The following is a 17,915-nucleotide window of genomic DNA, read 5'->3' on the forward strand; positions in this document are numbered from 1 at the left end:
TCCATTCTACTTATTCGTGCCTCAGTATTTATATCGACAACAATGTCCTGTTCCTGAGTGAATACTGACGAAAAGTATTCATTCAGCGCCTCCCCAATCTCTTCAGCCTCCACACGCAACTTCCCATTACTATCCTTGATTGGACCTATTCCTTCCCTAGTCATTCTTTTATTCCTAACATACCTATAGAAAGCCGTAGGGTTTTCCCTAATCCTACCAACTAAGGACCTTTCATGTCCCCTCCTTGCTGCTCTTAGCTCTCTCTTCAGGTCCTTCCGGGCTAACTTATAACTCTCAATTGCCCCTATTGAACCTTCACGCCTCATCTTTACAAAGGCCGCCCTCTTCCGTTTAACAAGGGATTCCAACTCCTTATTAAACCACGGCTCCCTCACACGACCCTTTCCTCCCTGCCTGATAGGTACGTACTTATCAAGGACACTCAATAGTTGCTCCTTGAACAAGTTCCACATATCAATTACGCTCTTGCCTTGGAATCTACTTTTCCAATCCACACATCCTAAGTCATGCCTCAACGCATCATAATTTCCCTGCCCCCAGCTATAACTCTTGCCCTGTCGTACACACTTATCCCTCTCCATCACGAGAGTAAAAATCACCGAATTGTGGTCACTGTCCCCAAAGTGCTCACCTACCTCTAGTTCTAATACCTGGCCTGGTTCGTTACCCAATAATTTCCCGCTGACTATTGTGGCTTCTATAGTACAATCCCAATAAGGTGATCATCCCTTTCTTTTCTCATTTCCACCGATAAAAATCTTCTCTGGACATATTCCCAGGAATATCCTTCCTAAGTACAGAAGAAATATTATCCCTTATCAAAAATGCCACTCATCCCCTCCCCAACCCCCCCTTCCCCTTCAGAGCATGCAGTGCTCCACTCTCTCCACACCAATCCCCGTTTCACCATCAAACCCACTGACAAAGGCAAGGCAGTGGTAATCTGTATGTCACAGAGGCCAAATGCCAGCTCTCCAACACCACATCCTACCTCTCCCTTGACCATAACCCCACCATGGCCCATCAGGCCAAATCACTCACACTATCTGTGACCTCACTACTTCCGGTGATCTCCTCTCTATTGCCTTCAACCTCAGTTCCCCAGCCACGCACTGCCTGGTTTTACCTGCTCCACAAGCCCAACTACTCTGGCCGACCCATCGTTGCCGCATGCTTCTTCTGCCCCACTGAACCCATTTCTTCCTATTTTTACCCCATCCTCTCCCCCTTGGTCCAGACCCTTTTCACCTATATCCGCGACATTAGCCACACCCTCCACCTCTTCAGTAACTTCTAGTTCCCTGTCTCCCCTCAGTGCTTTATCTTCACCATGGACACGCAATCCTTATAGGCATCCATAGTCCACAAGGATGGCCTTCAGGCCCTCAGCTTCTTTCTCTCCAACAGACCCATATAGTCCCCCTCCACCGCCTCGTCAAACTGGTCCTTACCCTCAGTAACTTTTTGTGTAACTCCTACCATTTCCTCCAAATCCAGAGGATGGCCTTGGGTACTTGGATGGGACTTAGCGATGCCCGCTTCTTTGTTAGCTACATCGAACAGTCTCTCTTCAGTACCTACAGGGCACTGTGCCCCAACTCTTCCTCCATTACATCAACGACTGCACCATTGCAGCATCCTGCACCCAGGCTGAACTGCAGCAGTTTAGCAACTTCGCCAACACCTTCCACCCTGCCCTCAAATTTACGGTCTATTTTTGACACCTCCCACCCCTTTCTTGACCTCTTCGTTTCCATCTCCAGCAACAGTCTACACACAGACATTTACTATAAACACACAGGCTCCCATAACTACATCACCTCGCACCCAGTATTCTGCAAGAACTCCATCCCATTTTCCCAATTCCACTGCCTCCGTTGCACCTGCTCAGATGAAGAGACATTCTGCTCCCAAGCAACCCGGATGTCAACCTATTTAAAATAACTTGCTTATCCGCCCCATCCAGACAGCCTTCCACCGCACACCTCCATTCCCCGCTCCACTGCTCTAAACACCACCCCCCTCCCAATGCAATAAAGACAGGGTCCCCCTTGTCCTCACCTCCCACCCCACTAGTCTCTGCATCCAACTTATTGTCCTTAAACACTTCTGCCAACTCCAACTGGACCCCACCACCAAGAATATCTTCCCCTCCCCACCCCTCTCTGCCTTCTGCAAGGACCATTCCCTTCGCCAATCCTTGGTTCACGCAAGTCTCCCCGTCAATCCCCCCCCGATCCCCCAGTACCTTCCCCTGCAACTATAAAAGATGCAAAACCTGCCGGTACCCCATCACCCTCACCTCCATCCAGGGCTCCAAACAGTCCTCCCAGGTGAGAGAGGGGTTCACCTGCCTTTCCTCCAACCGAGTTTACTGTATCCAGTGCACCTGATATGTTCTTCTCTACACTGGTGAGAACAAACGCACATTTCGCTGAGCATCTCAGCCGGGCATGCAGGGTCCGACCTGACCTCCCAGTCACCGCTCACTTCAATTCCCCTTCCCATTCCCTCTCTGACATGACCATCCTCTGCCTCCTCCGTTGCCATAGTGAATCAGACTGCAAATTGAAGGAACACCACCTTATCTTCCACCTAGACAGCCTATCACCTGGAAAACTCAACATCGACTTCTTCAATTTCAAATAACCTCCCGTCCCATCACCCAACTCCCTTTCCAGCACCCCCCCACCCTGGCCCCCTCCCTTCCATTCATCTAACCAACCCTTGCTTCCAGCTACCAAGCAGTTTCATTCCTCCCATTGATCAACCAGGTCATACGATCTACCTGCATTCACCTGTCACTACCTCACCACTCAGCCCCTCTCCCCACCTTAAAACCTCCTCCAAACCCCACTCTTATCAGCACCCCCCCCTTACACGTGCCTTCAGTCCAGATGAAGGGTTATACCCAAAATGTTGACTTCTCCATCTCCTAATGCTGCCTGTCCTGCTGTGTTCTTCCAGCTTCCTGCTTGCCTACCTTGGATTCCAGCATCTGTAGATTTTTTGTCTCTAACTAAGTTTGTATCACTGCAAACTCTCTTCAAAGTGGTTAGGATGACATGTGGGATACTTACGTTTATTAGCCAAGACAGAGTTTAAGACCAGGGAACTATGCTGGAATTTATAATAATCCTACAATTCTTCAAACCAAATTAACTAGTTGAATTTCTCTGCTTTAGCTTCATCTATCATGTATCTGCCCATTACATTTTCTTGAAAAATCAAAATTTGATTAGGCCACAGCCAAAGTATTGCGTGCATTTCTGCAATAAACATTACAGGAGGGATTTGACTGCAATTGGGAGGGTGCAGGGGAGATGTATCAGGATGTTGTCTGGGGCAGGGCGTTTCAGCTATGAAGAGAAATTGGTGAAGGATCAATGACCATGAGAATTAGCGAGAATGAGGATTTTATTTCCTCTCGGAGGGTAACAGTGGTCTGGAACTCACTGATTTGAAGGGTGGTAGAGGGAGAAACCCTCAGGACATTGATGAAGTATTTACATGTGTTGTGGGTTAAATGCTGGAAAATGGGATTAGAATAATTAGGTGGTTGTTTTGACTGGTGGGCCATAGGGCCTTTTTCTGTGCTGTTGACCTCAATAACTTTATGACAAGTAATGAAGTTGCATTTCAGGCTGGAGGAATGTACTGATTGGTCTTCTCTAGGGGTCAGTATAAGGACCACAGGTTTTTTTATGCTGAGTTGAGATTTGCCCATGACACAAAACTTAAATGTATTATAAACTGTAAAGATGATGCTGATATCCTTCAAAAAAACATATGGAACAGATACATGACAGATGAAGCTAAAGCAGAGAAGTTCACCTAGTTAATTTGATGAAAATCTTCCAATTCTTCTAACAAGGTCATAACACAGGAAGAGGTCCCTTGGCCCTTCATACCTGCAAGGCTCTCTAAATGAGAAACAAAAATAGAGATTGCTGAAAAGCTGAGCAGGTCTGGCACCATCTGCAGAGAGAAGTCGCAGAACTGGCTCATGAATGTCCTTTAGGGAAGGAAACTGCCATCTTTGCCCGATCTGGCCCACATGTGACTTCAGACCCACAGCAATGTGGTCAATTCTTAAATGACCTCTGGACAATTAAGGACAGCCAATAAATGCTGCCTAGCTAGTGACACCTTCGACCCGTGAAAGAATGGAAAAGAAAACGCTGCCAGATCTGCTGAGCTTTTCCACCAATTTCTGCTTTGTTCCTAATTTCCAGCATTCGCAGTTCTTTTGGTTTTTAGTTTCTCTAAATGAGAAGTTAACTCATTATAACCAATACAGGTAAGGAAAGTTTGCATTCTACAAATAACAGTCTAAATCCTTCAATTGTGTTATAGCTAATTCACGTTGAAGAATCATGTGAGAAAGCAGAATTGGCTGTAATACTCAACTCTACTTTCTTCTCCCCAGAAGCCTCGATTCCTTTACTGATTAAAAATCTTCCTCAGCCTTGAATATTGATAATGATCCAGCCTTGACAGCACTCTTCAGATAAGGATTCTATAGATTTGTTATCCTGCACAAAGAGATTCTTACTCATTTATGTCTGAACTGGGCAATCTCTAACTCTGATTCAGTGAAGTGGAATTGAGAATGATCAGATTATAAATGTTCTTGTTGAATGGAGGAGCACGTCAATCGTCTTAATGGTCCACTTATGCTCCGACAAACTAAGGCTTTCTACTTTCTCTGTAACATTATGCAATTTTGCACTTCCTTAGCCCAATTTGTGCTGAAACTCTGCCTGTTACCTCTCAATTTATGCATGATCTACTGGCCTGCTACACTTTATCTACTATAAATTTCTTGCAATCAAAGAAACTACTGCCTGTTTCACAACTTAACACCAGGTTTCACTCACCAAATCCTGTGTTTACTGCTTATATTGGCTGCTGAATGATTAACATCTGGACTCTTGAACATCCCAGATTTCCATTATTCTGGCAATGAAGAATTTGGCTTGAACTAAGGAACAAATATGTTGTGGCCCAACACACAGAGAAACAACATTTCCTTATCTTTTAAATGGGTGCCCCCTTATCTCTCAACTATGGCCCCTAGATTCAGATTGTCCCACAAGAGGAAATATCCTTTCCACATCCATGCAGGCAACTCCCCTCAGGATCTTGTGTCTTTCTATTAAGTCACTTCTGACTCTTCTGCACTGCAGTGGATACAGGTTTAGCCTGTCTAACCTTTCCCCTCACAAGACAATTCTCTCACTCCAGGTATTAATCTAGTAAACCTGTCTGAAGTGCTTCTAACACATTAACATCCTTTACTAAGCACGGTGACCATTATTGTACATGCTGCCCCACTGCTGTCTCACCAAGGCCCTGTATATCTGAAGCAGACCTAACATCCAAGCTTGCTTTCAATTCCTATCACAATACACCATTACATTCTATTGGCTTTCATGAAATCTTGCAAAGTAATGACAAAAGGTATTAGGATAAAGAAGAAAATGTTTGGTCATGACAGCGCGTTAGGTAGAAAGACAATTGAGAATTAAGAGGAAAATAGATGCTTAAGCTAGGAAGTGAAAAAGCAAACAAGAGAAGCGAAGAGGAATTATGACAAAAGACTGAGGTCAGCAGAGAGTGAAATCTCCAAGTTGCCAATGACAATGCCACACAAAGAACACAGAACAAAGAACAATACAGCACATAAGCAGGTCCTTCAATTCACCAAGGCTACACCAGCATGATGCCTTTCTAAACTAAAAACCTTTGGCCTCTACGCTGTCCATATCCCTCGAACCAATGTCTATTCGTACAACAGACTTGTGAGGAAAGTTCTGGCCCATGGAATAAAAGGGAAAGTAGGAACACGAATGCAAAACTGGCTGAGTGATTGGAAACAGAGTAATGGTCAATGGATATTTTTCGGATTTCATTGATGACAGAACAGGTGCAGAGAGCAATAAATAAACCATAAAGTAACCTGGGCTTAATTAACAGGGGCATAGAGCACAAGCGCAAGGAGGTAATACAGAACAGGTTTACAAAATACATGGTAGACCTCAGCTGAAGTAATGCAGACACTTCTCTATGTCACACTACAGGAAGGATGGAAATGCATTGGAGAGAATGCAGAACAGATTATAAAGAATAGTTCCAGGGATAAGGAAGTTCAGTAATGAGGGTAGATTGGTGAGGTTAGGACAGTTCTCCTTGGAGAAGAGGTTCTCAAAATTATGAGGGGTATGGACAGATAGGGAGAACCACTTGTAAAAGTATCAAGTGCAAAAAAGCACAGGTTTGAAGTAATTTGTAACGGGAGCAAATGTGATTTAAAGAAAAGAATTTTTGCACAGCAAGCACTTCAGGTATGGAAATGTACTGCCTGAAGTGTAGTGCAAGTAGGTTGAATTGAATGAAAAAGGCATTATTAAATAGAAGCAATGTGCAATGCGATGGATTGAATAGCCGCCTTCTCCGCTATAATGCTTCTGTGTTGGCCATGCCTTCCAGTATCTGAAGCCCAAGTTCTAAAGCTTGAATAAAACATTGCAATACTGGAAGGAGGGAGTCTGGAAATAAACTGCCTGGGACAGTAGTTGAGGCAGCAAACCTAGCAATCTTTAACAATTACCTGATGGGCACTTTGAATTGTCATAACATTCAAGGCTATGGGCCTCGTGTGGAAACTTGGATAATGTAGGTAGTCATATATTTTTGGTGGTACAAACTCAATGAGCTAAAGGGCCTCTTCTGTACTGTAAGGTTTAAGGAGCAAAAAACAGTTGCTGGGAATGGACACTTGAGACTGAAACCTGTGCTTTGATTAATCTTAAAAGATCTTTGCAATTTTTGCTAAATAAACTTAAAAATCACACGACACCAGGTTATAGTCTAACAGGTTTAACTGGAAGCACTAGCTTTCGGAGTGCCGCTCCATCAGGTGGTTGTGAATGGCACTCCGAGAGCTAGTGCTTCCAATTAAACCTGTTAGACTATTAACTGGTGTTGTGTGATTTTTAACTTGTACACCCCAGTCCAACACTGGCATCTCCAAATCATGCTTGCTAAATAAGCATTTATAATGAAGAACAAAGATTAATTTCCAATTACTACCTTAGTGTTGCCTTTAAACTCCTCCTGATCAAAGTCAAAGTTACGGCACAATGCACCAACAGTAAAAAGGGAGCGAAGAAGGGCAGGTTTATTGCCAACGAGAGCAGTGTTGCTGGAATCCTCCTGGTGTTGCGCCTTCAATTTTGTTAGAGCACCTGTCACGTGAGTAAACACAAATTTATTAAATTTAAGGGCAATCGATTTCATGCTTTGATATTTAAAATTTGTACATATCGTAATAGGATAAGGGCCACTAGTTTGGAGGACATCAGTTTGTACCATCCTACCACTGGATGCTCAGATCCAAATACCTTTGGTAGAGAGAGTTTCCAGGGTAATGCTTTAAAAGGTTCTCTAGACAGAATCCTTTTATTCTAAGAACATTAATTAATTAATGGAATGTGGATATCATTGGCATGGTCAGCATGGTGAGTGGCTCAGTGGTTAGCACTGCTGCCTCACAGCACCAGGGACCCAGGTTTGATTCCCAGCTCAGGCCACTGTCTGTGTGGAGTTTGCACATTCTCCCTGCGTTTTCCTGGGTATCCTTCAGGTGCTCCGGTTTCCTCCCACAATCCAAAGATGTGCAAGTCAGGTGAATTGGCCATGCTAAATTGTCCATAGTGTTAGGTGTAGTCAGGGGTAAATATAGGGTAGGGGAATGGGTGGGTTACTCTTCGGAGGGTGGGTGTGGACTAGTTGGGCCAAAGGACCTGTTTCGACACTGTAAGGAATCTAACCTTTACTACCCACAAGTTGTGCACTTGGCTAGCAGGGGCAGTTGTGACACTGCCAGGCCACTCTTGGCGATGGATACTGCAATCCCAGACCCAGATTAGTTTGCCACCTCACCACATCCCCTAATTGGTGTTCAATAAGGAATATAGGAACAGGAGGCAGGACAGGCAGCTCGTCAAGCCTGCCCTGTCATTCAATAAGATCATGGCTGACTGAACACATCAGATCCATTTTGGTCAGTTATCTCCATAATTCTGAATAGAAATCTATCGATCTCTACCTTAAACATACTCAAACACTGAGCCTTTACAGCCCAATGTGGCAAAGAACTCCGAAGGTTTACAACTTCAAAACAAAATGAATTTTCATCTCAGACCCAAGTGACATCCTCTTATTTTTAAAAAGGTGTTTCTCCCACCAAGCAGACCACTTCCATCTCATTAACCATTTTCTAAGTTTCAATGAGATCACATCACACTCTTTGAAATGAAACAATACAGGCCCAGTTTTCCCAATCTTTCTTCATAGGAGTCCTGCAATTCCTGGGACAAGGCTGTTGAATGAGTTTTGCACTCCCTCTATAGCAATAACATTCCTTTGATAAAGAGACTAAAACTGCATACGATACGACTGAAGCAAGACTTCACTACTCCTGTACTCAAAACTCTCCAGTTATAAAAGCCAACATTCCACAAGTCTAGGAGAAAGTGAGGACTGCAGATGTTGGAGATCAGAGCTTAAAAATGCGTTGCTGGAAAAGCGCAACAGGTCAGGCAGCATCAAAGGAACAGGAGAATCGACGTTTCGGGCATAAGCCCTTCTAAGTCTTCCTAATCGCTCCCTGCACGTTAACCCTCAGTGACTGATCGACAATTACACCAATGTCCCTTTCTGCATCTTCACTTTCCAATCTCACCATTTCAGAAATACTCTGCACATCTGTTTCTTCTATTAAAGTGGACAACCTCACATTTTCACAGGTTATATTCCATCTGCCATGTTCTTGTGCACTCACGAAGCCTTTTTAAATGAAGTCACTTTACATTTTCCTCACAACACACATTCCCACTTAGCTTTTTATCATCTGCAAATGTGGAAATAATATGTTTGGTTCCATATTCACATAGTGAATAGCTATGGCTCAAGTACTGAGCATGTGGTACCGCACTAGTCACAGCCTACCAGCATGAGAATGCTTATTGTCTGTCGGCCAATCATCCATCCATGCCAGTACATTTGTCTTGGTCAAACCAGCTTCTTGTGAGGACTATCAAAAACTGAAAACTCTGAAAATCTAAGTATACTATGTCCATTGGATTTCCTTTTATCAAATTTGTTTGTAACTTCTTGGAAGAGACCATGCCTAGAGTCAGAGACAACATGAGTTTGTAGAAAGCTCAGGGAATCTGATGGCAGTGTAGGAATTTGGTATAGAAGGGAAGAAGTGCTTCTAGCTTAATCTTTTAGTTCAGAGTTTGTACAGTCTTCCACCAGAATAAATTGAAGCCGGGGGTGGGGGGGGGGGGAGAAAGCAAGCATTAAAAAGTGACATCACAGGAAAATCGTATGTTCATTGGTTGGTGACAGCTGCTAAATTGATTATCTATTCTAGTTACTTATGGATTGAAAGAAATATTGAAACAAATGGAAAAAATATTTACAGGTCACAAACTAAAAGACCAGTGGGAAACCTTGAAAAATGCAATTAAGACCTAACTAAGTAAAATAGAGATGCAAGGTCCAGGCAATGTATTGTATCTGCATGATGTGGGGGCTGGTGGTCATGGCCCATAACAACCATATGTGAAGCAAGTGTTGGTTACTCGAGAAACTCTGCTTCAGAACTGATGAGCTGCAATCTGAGTTCCAGACATTGCAACACAGAGGGGCAGAGGGTTACTCGGGCACTGTTTCAGGAGGCAGTCACACCCCTAAGTTGATTACCTCTAATTCAGTCAGTGGTCAGGAACAGGGCATGTGACTATAAGCAAGGCAGATACAGGCATCGAGGAGTGCTGAAGGAGCGTCAGTTTTTGAGCTTGTCGCTTCCTACTTGGATCAGAGTGAGGATGAGCAAACTGACCACAGCACAGTGGTACAGAGGACCATTCAAGGGGTGGGAAACAAAAGGTACGTAATTGTAATTTGGGATAGTGTAGTCAGGGGAATGGATACTGTTTTCTATGGCCAGGATTGAGAACCCTGAAGGCTGTGTTGCTTGCCTGGTGCCTGGGTTCAGGATTTCTCATCTGGGCTGCAGAAGACCTTGGAGTGGAAGGGGTAAGAACCAGTTGTCCTGGTTCATAGAACATAGAAAAATACAGCGCAGTACAGGCCCTCTGGCCCTCGATGTTGCGCCGATCCAAGCCCACCTAACCTACACTAGCCCACTATCCTCCATATGCCTATCCAATGCCCGTTTAAATGCCCATAAAGAGAGAATGTCCACCACTGCTACTGGCAGGGCATCCCATGAACTCACGACTCGCTGAGTAAAGAATCTACCCCTAACATCTGTCCTATACCTACCACCCCTTAATTTAAAGCTATGCCCCCTCGTAATACCTGACTCCATACGTGGAAAAAGGCTCTCATGGTCAACCCTATCTAAACCCCTAATCATCTTGTACACCTCTATCAAGTCACCCCTAAACCTTCTTTTCTCCAATAAAAACAGCCCCAAGTGCCTCAGCCTTTCCTCATATGATCTTCCTACCATACCAGGCAACATCCTGGTAAACCTCCTCTGCACCCGTTCCAGTGCCTCCACATCCTTCCTACAGTATGGCGACCAAAACTGCACACAATACTCCAGATGCGGCCGCACCAGAGTCTTATACGACTGCAACATGACCTCAGGACTCCGGAACTCAATTCCTCTACCAATAAAAGCCAATATGCCATATGCCTTCTTCACCGCACTATTTACCAGGGTGGCAACTTTCAGAGATCTGTGTACATGGACACCAAGATCCCTCTGCTCATCCACACTACGAAGTACCCGACCATTAGCCCAGTACCCCATCTTTTTGTTACTCATACCAAAGTGAATCACTTCACACTTACCCACATTGAACTCCATTTGCCACCTTTCTACCCAGCTCTGCAGCTTATCTATATCCCGCTGTAACCTGCCACATCCTTCCTCACTGTCAACAACTCCACCGACTTTCGTATCATCCACAAACTTGCTCACCCAACCTTCTAGCCCCTCCTCCAGGTCATTTATAAAAATGACAAACAGCAATGGTCCCAAAACAGATCCTTGCGGAACACCGCGGGTCATATAAGTACCAATGATATATTTAGAAACCGGTTCTGCTGAGGGAATATGAGTAGCTAGGGGATTATTTTAAAACAGATCCAGAAAGGCAATAATCTCCAGATGACTACCTGAGCCATGAGTGAATTGACACAGGGTCATCAAAATTAAAGAGATAAACACATGGCTCAAAGATTAGCGTGGGATAAAGGAGTTTGAATTCATGGGCCAATGGCACTTGTACTGGCGAAGGAGGGAGCTGCTCCATTGGGAAGGGCTCCACTTCAATTAGTCTACGACCAGGTACTGGTGAATCGCATAACGAGTTCTGTAGAAAGAGCTTTAAACTAAGTAGTCGGGCATGCGTTCAGCTGCGTAGATAAAGTTATGGGGAGGGAGGTCAGTAGATGTTACTAAAGCTTTGAGAACAAGTAATAGGACAGAGAATATGGAAAGGCTCAGGAATCTAACTTCAGACACAGCAGATAAGGGGACAACTATGAGAAAGGGGAGCAGTCATAGACTCCATGCCAATCAGAAATCCGAAATAAATCTAAGCTTTTTTGCCAGCATTTGGCCCATATCCCTCTCAACCCCTCTTATTCATGTACCCATCCAGATGCCTTTTAAATGTAATTGTACCAGCCTCCACCACTGCCTCTGGCAGATTATTCCATACCCACACCACCATCTTCGTGAAAAAATTGTCTCTTTGGTCCATTAAATCTTTCCTTTCTCACCTCAAACCTATGCCCTCTGGTTTTGGACTCAGCACCCCCCAGGGAAAAGATCATGTCTATTCACCCTATCCATGCCCCTCTTGATTCTAAAAACCTCTATAAGGTCACCCCCTCAGCCTCCCAGTCAATGTAGGACTCAGGATGTTGCACCTAAAGGCACAAAGTTTCTGAAATAATGTAAATAAGTGTATAGCACAGATTGAAATTAGCAGGTACGATGTTGTTGGTATCACAGAGATGAAGCTGCAAAGGTATTAGGGTTGGGATGGAAATATCAAATCATAAATGTTCTACTGAGCAAGGGTATTAGGGCTAGGAACCAAACAACTGATGGAAAGAACAGGCAGATGAGCAGAGGGGGCAGGGATTGGCTCATTCGAAAGAAATGAAATGAAATCGATAGCAACTGATACAGATCGGTAGGCTTGGATTCTGTGTAGATAGAGTTGAGGAACTGTAAAAGAAAAAGACAGCACGATGGATGTTGTGCACAGGCCTTCTCGTGGTAGTCAGGAAGTGGGAGAGAAAAATAAATCAGGAGACAGAAAAGGCATGTAAGAAAGGCACCAATCATGGGGAGCTTCAAATGGACTGAGAAAAATCAGGCTAGTAGCACATCTCAAGAAAAGGAATTCATTGTATATCCACAAGATGATTTTTTGGAGCAGATTGTGGTAGACCCCACTAGGGGACAGACAATTCTGGATTTGATAATGTGCAATAAGGGAGATTTGATCAGGGAGCTGAAGATGATGGAACCACTAGGTAACAGTGACCATAATATGATTGAATTCGTCCTGCAGTTGGAAGGAGGTAAAGCTGGAATCAAGTGTAGTGGTATTACAAAGGGGTAAAGGTAATGACAAAGACATGAGAGAGAAGCTGGCCAAAGTTGATTTGGAAAGGGAGCCTAGCAGGTAAGACAGTGGAAGGAGCTTCTGGGGTTAATTCGGGAGGCACAGCAGAAATTAATTCCAAGAAAATCAAACATACTAAACAGAGGATAAGACATCTAGGGCTGACAAGGGAAGTCAGTGACAATATAAAAGCAAAAGCACACAATGTGGTAAAGATTAGTGGAAAGCTACGGGATTGCAAAGCCTTTAAAACCCAGCAGTGGATAACCTAAAAAAAGAGTTATGGGATGGGTGGGTGGGGATGGGGCGGAGGGTGGTGGTGGTAGTAGAGAAAATATGAGGGCTAGCTAGTAATAAAAGATCACAAGACATATCTTTAACATATATAAGGCAAAAGAGACAAGAGTGTATATTGGGCCACTGGATATGGAGGCTGGAGAAGTAGCAAGAAAGAACAAAGAAATGTCAGAAGTACTGAATTGGTACTTTGCATCAGTCTTCACAGTGGAAGATGCCAGCTGCATTCCAGAACTTCAACTGAGTCAGAGGGCAGAGATGAAAGTAGTGGTGCTGAGAGGCTTGAAAATGGATAGTGACCTAGACCAGATGGACTACACTCTAGAGTTCTGAAGGAGATAGTTGAGGAGATTGTGCAGGTATTCATTCAGGAATCTCTGGGGTAATGGAAGGACCTAGGGTACTGGAAAATGACTCATGTAGCACACTAAGGAGGGAGACAGAAGACCGGAAATTAAAAGCCAGTTATCTTGATGTCGGTCTTTGGTGAGATTAGAGAGTCCATTATTAAGAATGAGATTGCAGAGAACTCGGAAGTGTGAAGTAAAGTAGAAATGAGTCAGCACGGCTTCACGGTCGGTGTCATGCCCGACAAATCTGTTAGAATTCTCTGAGGAGATACTGAGCAAGTTAGACAAAGGACAGCCAGTAGATGTAGTCTATCCGGATTTCTAAAAGGCTTTGACAAGGTGTTGCACAGGTGGCCGGGTAGGAGCACATGGTGTTGGGGCAAGATACTGGCATGGATAGATGATTGGCTGACTGGCAGAAAGTAGTGATAAAGAGGCCTTTTCCAGGATGACAGCCAGTGACTAATGGAGTTCCATGTGGGGTCAGTATTGGGTCCACAGCTGTTCACATTATACATTAAGGAACTGTAGGCTTGTTTGCAGATGACAGAAAAATAGGTGTAGGGACAGGTAGTATTGAGGAAGTAGGGAGGGTGCAGAAGGACTTGGACAGGATAGGAGGGTGATCATACAAGTGGTAGACAGAATGCAAAGTGGCAAAGTGTGAGGTTATGCACTTTAGAACAAAGAGTAGAGGTAGACTATTTTTTAAATGAGAAGACTCCAGAAAAGTGAAGCAAAAAAGTGTCTCTGGAGTCCTAGTTCAGGATTCTCTTGGGATAATATGCACATTCATTTGGCAGTTAGAAAGACAAATGCAATGGTAGTATTCATGTAAAGAGGACTAGGATACATGAGCAGGGATGTACTGCTGTGTATAAAAGCTTCTGGTCAAGATTGCATTTGGAATATTGGGAGCAGTTTTAGATCCCATACCTATGGAAGGATATGCTGGCATTGAAGGCAGAACAGGGGCTTAAAGGAATGTTTCAAATGATGAAGGCTGACCACGAGGAGCATTTGGGGACTCTGGGACTGTACTCGAAATTTAAAAGGATGAGAGGGATCTCATTGAAACTTACAGAATACTGAGAGGCTGGCATAGAGTAGATGTTTCCACTGGTATCAGAGGGTAGGACCCAAGGGCACAGCCTCAGTGTGAAGGAATGACCCTTTAGAACAGAAATGAGAAGGAACTTTTTCAGCTAGAGGTTAGTGAATCTGTGGAACTCACTGGACTCAACCATCCCCAAATTCTTCTCCCCTCATTTCTGTCTTAAATGAGCAAGCATTTATTTTTAAAGCAAAACTTTCTAGAGGAGTACTCACTCATCAGCTGGTGTGGTGTGAGGCTGAGCAAGACAGAGGCAGGTGGTATTCGGGGATTTCCTTGCGCATGCTTGCCTTATGCCTTGAGATGCTATGAGATTTCATGGAGTCCTATGGAAACTCTGTCCTAACAGCATACCTCTACGGTGCTATTGTTTGTCTTGCTGGTGTTACCATACATGATCAAGGATTGTGTGGTGTCTCTTACATGTTCTTCAAGAATGACCATATCAGGCTAGGGTTCTGAGGAAGGGTCAATCAACCCCAAACATTAACTTTGATTTCTCTCCACAGATGCTGCCAAACCTGCTGAGCTTTTCTGGCAATTTGTGTTCTTACATCACACTATTGCTTGACTAATCTGCAAGACAGTTCACCCATTTTATTGACCATTGTCAGATGCTGATAAGGTGGGATTTGCAGGGATTAATTTATCATTGCCACTTGTGGTTCTTAAATCAATATCTATTAGTCAATGTAGTTACAATTGCAGTAATTGAATTTTTATAAAATTCACTTATGGATTACAGGCCTCATGGCTGGAGCAGCATTTTATTTCCTGTCTCTAGCTGTCCTTGAGAAGATGGTGGTGAGCTGCCTTCTTGAACTGCCTGCAGTCCATGTGCTGTAGGTAAACCCACGATGCCATGAACAAGGGAATTCCATGATTTTGACAATGACAACTGAAGGAACAGTGACATATTTCCAAGTCAGGATTGACAGTGATTTGGAGGGGTACTTGCAGGTGGTAGTGCTGCCATCTGTCACGTTTGTCCTTCTAAATGGAAGTGGTTGTGGGTTTGAAAAGTGCTTTCTAAGGACCTTTGTTTAATTTCTGCAGTGCATCTTATAGATAGCACACATTGCTGGTGGTGGAGGGGATGAATGTTTGTGGATGTGAAGTCAGTCAAATGGCCTGCTGTGTCCTGGATTGTGTCAAGCGTGAATGTTGTTGGATCTGCACTCATCCAGTCAAGTGCAGAGTATTCCATCATACTGCTGATGTGTGCTTTGTAGATAATGGGCAAGTTTTGGGGAGTTAGGTGAGTTTACCACTGCATTGTTCCTAGCCTCTGACCTGCTTCTGTGGCCAATCCATTCTATAGCAAGTCTAGTCCAGTTTCTGGTCAATGGTAACTGATGCTCATGGTGGTATCTTAAGGGGTGGTCATAAGATTGTCTCTTATTGGATATTGTCATTGCCTGGCTTTTGTGTGATGTGAATGCTACTTGTTACTTTACAGCACACGACTGAATATTATTCCTCTCTCACTGCATTTGAACATGAACTGCTTTAGTATCTGGTTGGCATGAATAGTGCTAAACATAACTGAAGATGGTTGAGCCTGGGACACTAACTTGAGGAACTTCTGCAGAGATATCCTGGAGTTGAGATTACGGACCTCCAACAACCACAACTATTTTCCTTTGTGCTCGGTATAACTCCTATCAGTGGAGTGTTTCCCCCAATTCCCACTGACTAGTTTTGCTTGATGCCACACTCAGTCACATGTCAAAGGCAGTCACTCTTAGTTCACCCAATTCTGTTCTGAAGTGAGAGCTTGCCAGGCAGTTTCAGAATGTATTAACAAGTCACAGTAAATTTAACAGCAAGTGCAGAACAAAGTTCTTTGAAATGTCAAATTAACAATTCCTAGTCGGCGATGTGAGATACCAACAGAAGAGGGAGAAATGAATAGGAAGATGCGTTGGAGAAATTAGATGATGATTAGAGTGAAAGGAATGAAGCAAGATCACCAGCATGCATCTGTTCAGCTCAATGTTGCCTTGCCATAAACAGTATGTAGTACAAAGAATAAATGAGGCATTTCAAGGAAAGTTCAATAAGCACGAAGGAGAAAAGGTAGATTCATGGAGAAATGGAGGAATTTAGCGTGATGCCTAAACATAGGCTATTTAATCCATCTATTTTCTGTTGTGTAACTTACACAAGCAATTTAAACCGAATTAACAAAGAAGGAGGATAGTACGTTGAACAGCTAAAATGGATAATGGACAAATAAGTTGCAGCTGTCACTGTGAACATAGATTTGAGTAAGGGCTACTTACCATAATACCTATTGAAACAGGCCCACACAAATTTATAGTTGTGAGTTACTCTGTTGACTACAGCTCCCAGACAGCTCACACAGTGCTGAACAACCTGCCAGAAAACAAGATAAAGCCCCATTAGGCACTGACGCCAAACAGAAAAAAAAATCTCAACATCATGGACAATGGCAAACACTGCCCTGCCACTGTAATCCCTTGAATTTCAAGTTTCTGTAAATGCTGCTGAGCATCCAAATTCAGAAAACTCATTTACCCCATGCTCAGATCATACCATTTTTCATCAACATCTGCTTTCTCTGCAACCTTGGATTCCAAGCTTAGGCATTGAAGAGGTGACTTGATTGAAACATACTGCTACAAAGCAGGAGGTTGAACTTTTTCTGTTAATTAAACCAAACATCCAGAAAAGCTTACTTCATAATCTGTTAAAATACGAATGACAGAAAACTCCCAAGTTCTACTATTCAAGAAAATATCAATTTAAATTCTTACTCAAAGTGAAAACTAAACAAAAAAGTCACAAATCTCAGACCCTCTTTCTCTTAACTGCTTATGCTCCGACTCCAACTCTATAACAATATGCTGTTTCAAAAAGGCATTTATTAAAATGGTGTTAGTTTCATCTCAAAATCACAGTCTTTTGTCTTTTCCACTGTCTTCAATTTGCCTGCTGCTGATCACCCTGGGCTGTGGTCTTCCTTTTTACTGTGAGTATGTTTCACATGAAAAGGTACCTTTGCTAGTGAATGCTTTTTAATTTCTTTGAGAGCAAGATTAGATGGGCAGTTTCTCTCTATGGCAGTTGCTTTCTGACCAATTTTCAAAATGTCTGCATTCTCATACCGCCAATGTCAGACTGTCTCATTGGTTCGATGTTGGCAAAATGAAAAAGCAAACTCAATTGGGTTTTAGCATCCTGGGGCATAAGTTAAACTGACTGGCTAAAGTCAAATTGTTGTCAAAGCAGCAACCAAAATTCAGATACAAATTTTACTGTCAAAGGTTACATATTTCAGTTTTCCAGTACACTCTGGGACTGCCATCTAGTCATATACACAGGTGCTTGTAATCTGTCAGTTCAGAAAAGCACTCTCTCTCAAAGGTACAGTACACGTCTTTAACTTCATAAGCCCTTCCCCCTTGAGATAAAACT

At 43.4% G+C, this 17,915-nt stretch overlaps 1 protein-coding gene across 6 annotated transcripts in view; it reads right to left on the reverse strand.

The window, feature by feature from the left end:
* LOC140493806 (nipped-B-like protein) overlaps positions 1 to 17,915 on the reverse strand; it is a 523,989-nt gene that overhangs the window by 90,061 nt on the left and 416,013 nt on the right. For all 6 annotated transcript variants that reach the window (XM_072592747.1, XM_072592718.1, XM_072592708.1 and 3 more), the window contains 2 exons: positions 16,760 to 16,853; positions 7,117 to 7,271 (listed from right to left, as the gene is read on the reverse strand). In XM_072592747.1, the coding sequence (XP_072448848.1) occupies positions 7,117 to 7,271; positions 16,760 to 16,853 (249 nt within the window). The remainder of the gene's footprint in view (positions 1 to 7,116; positions 7,272 to 16,759; positions 16,854 to 17,915) is intronic.

Source organism: Chiloscyllium punctatum, chromosome 2, assembly GCF_047496795.1.
Source record: "Chiloscyllium punctatum isolate Juve2018m chromosome 2, sChiPun1.3, whole genome shotgun sequence".
Classification (NCBI taxonomy): domain Eukaryota; kingdom Metazoa; phylum Chordata; class Chondrichthyes; order Orectolobiformes; family Hemiscylliidae; genus Chiloscyllium; species Chiloscyllium punctatum.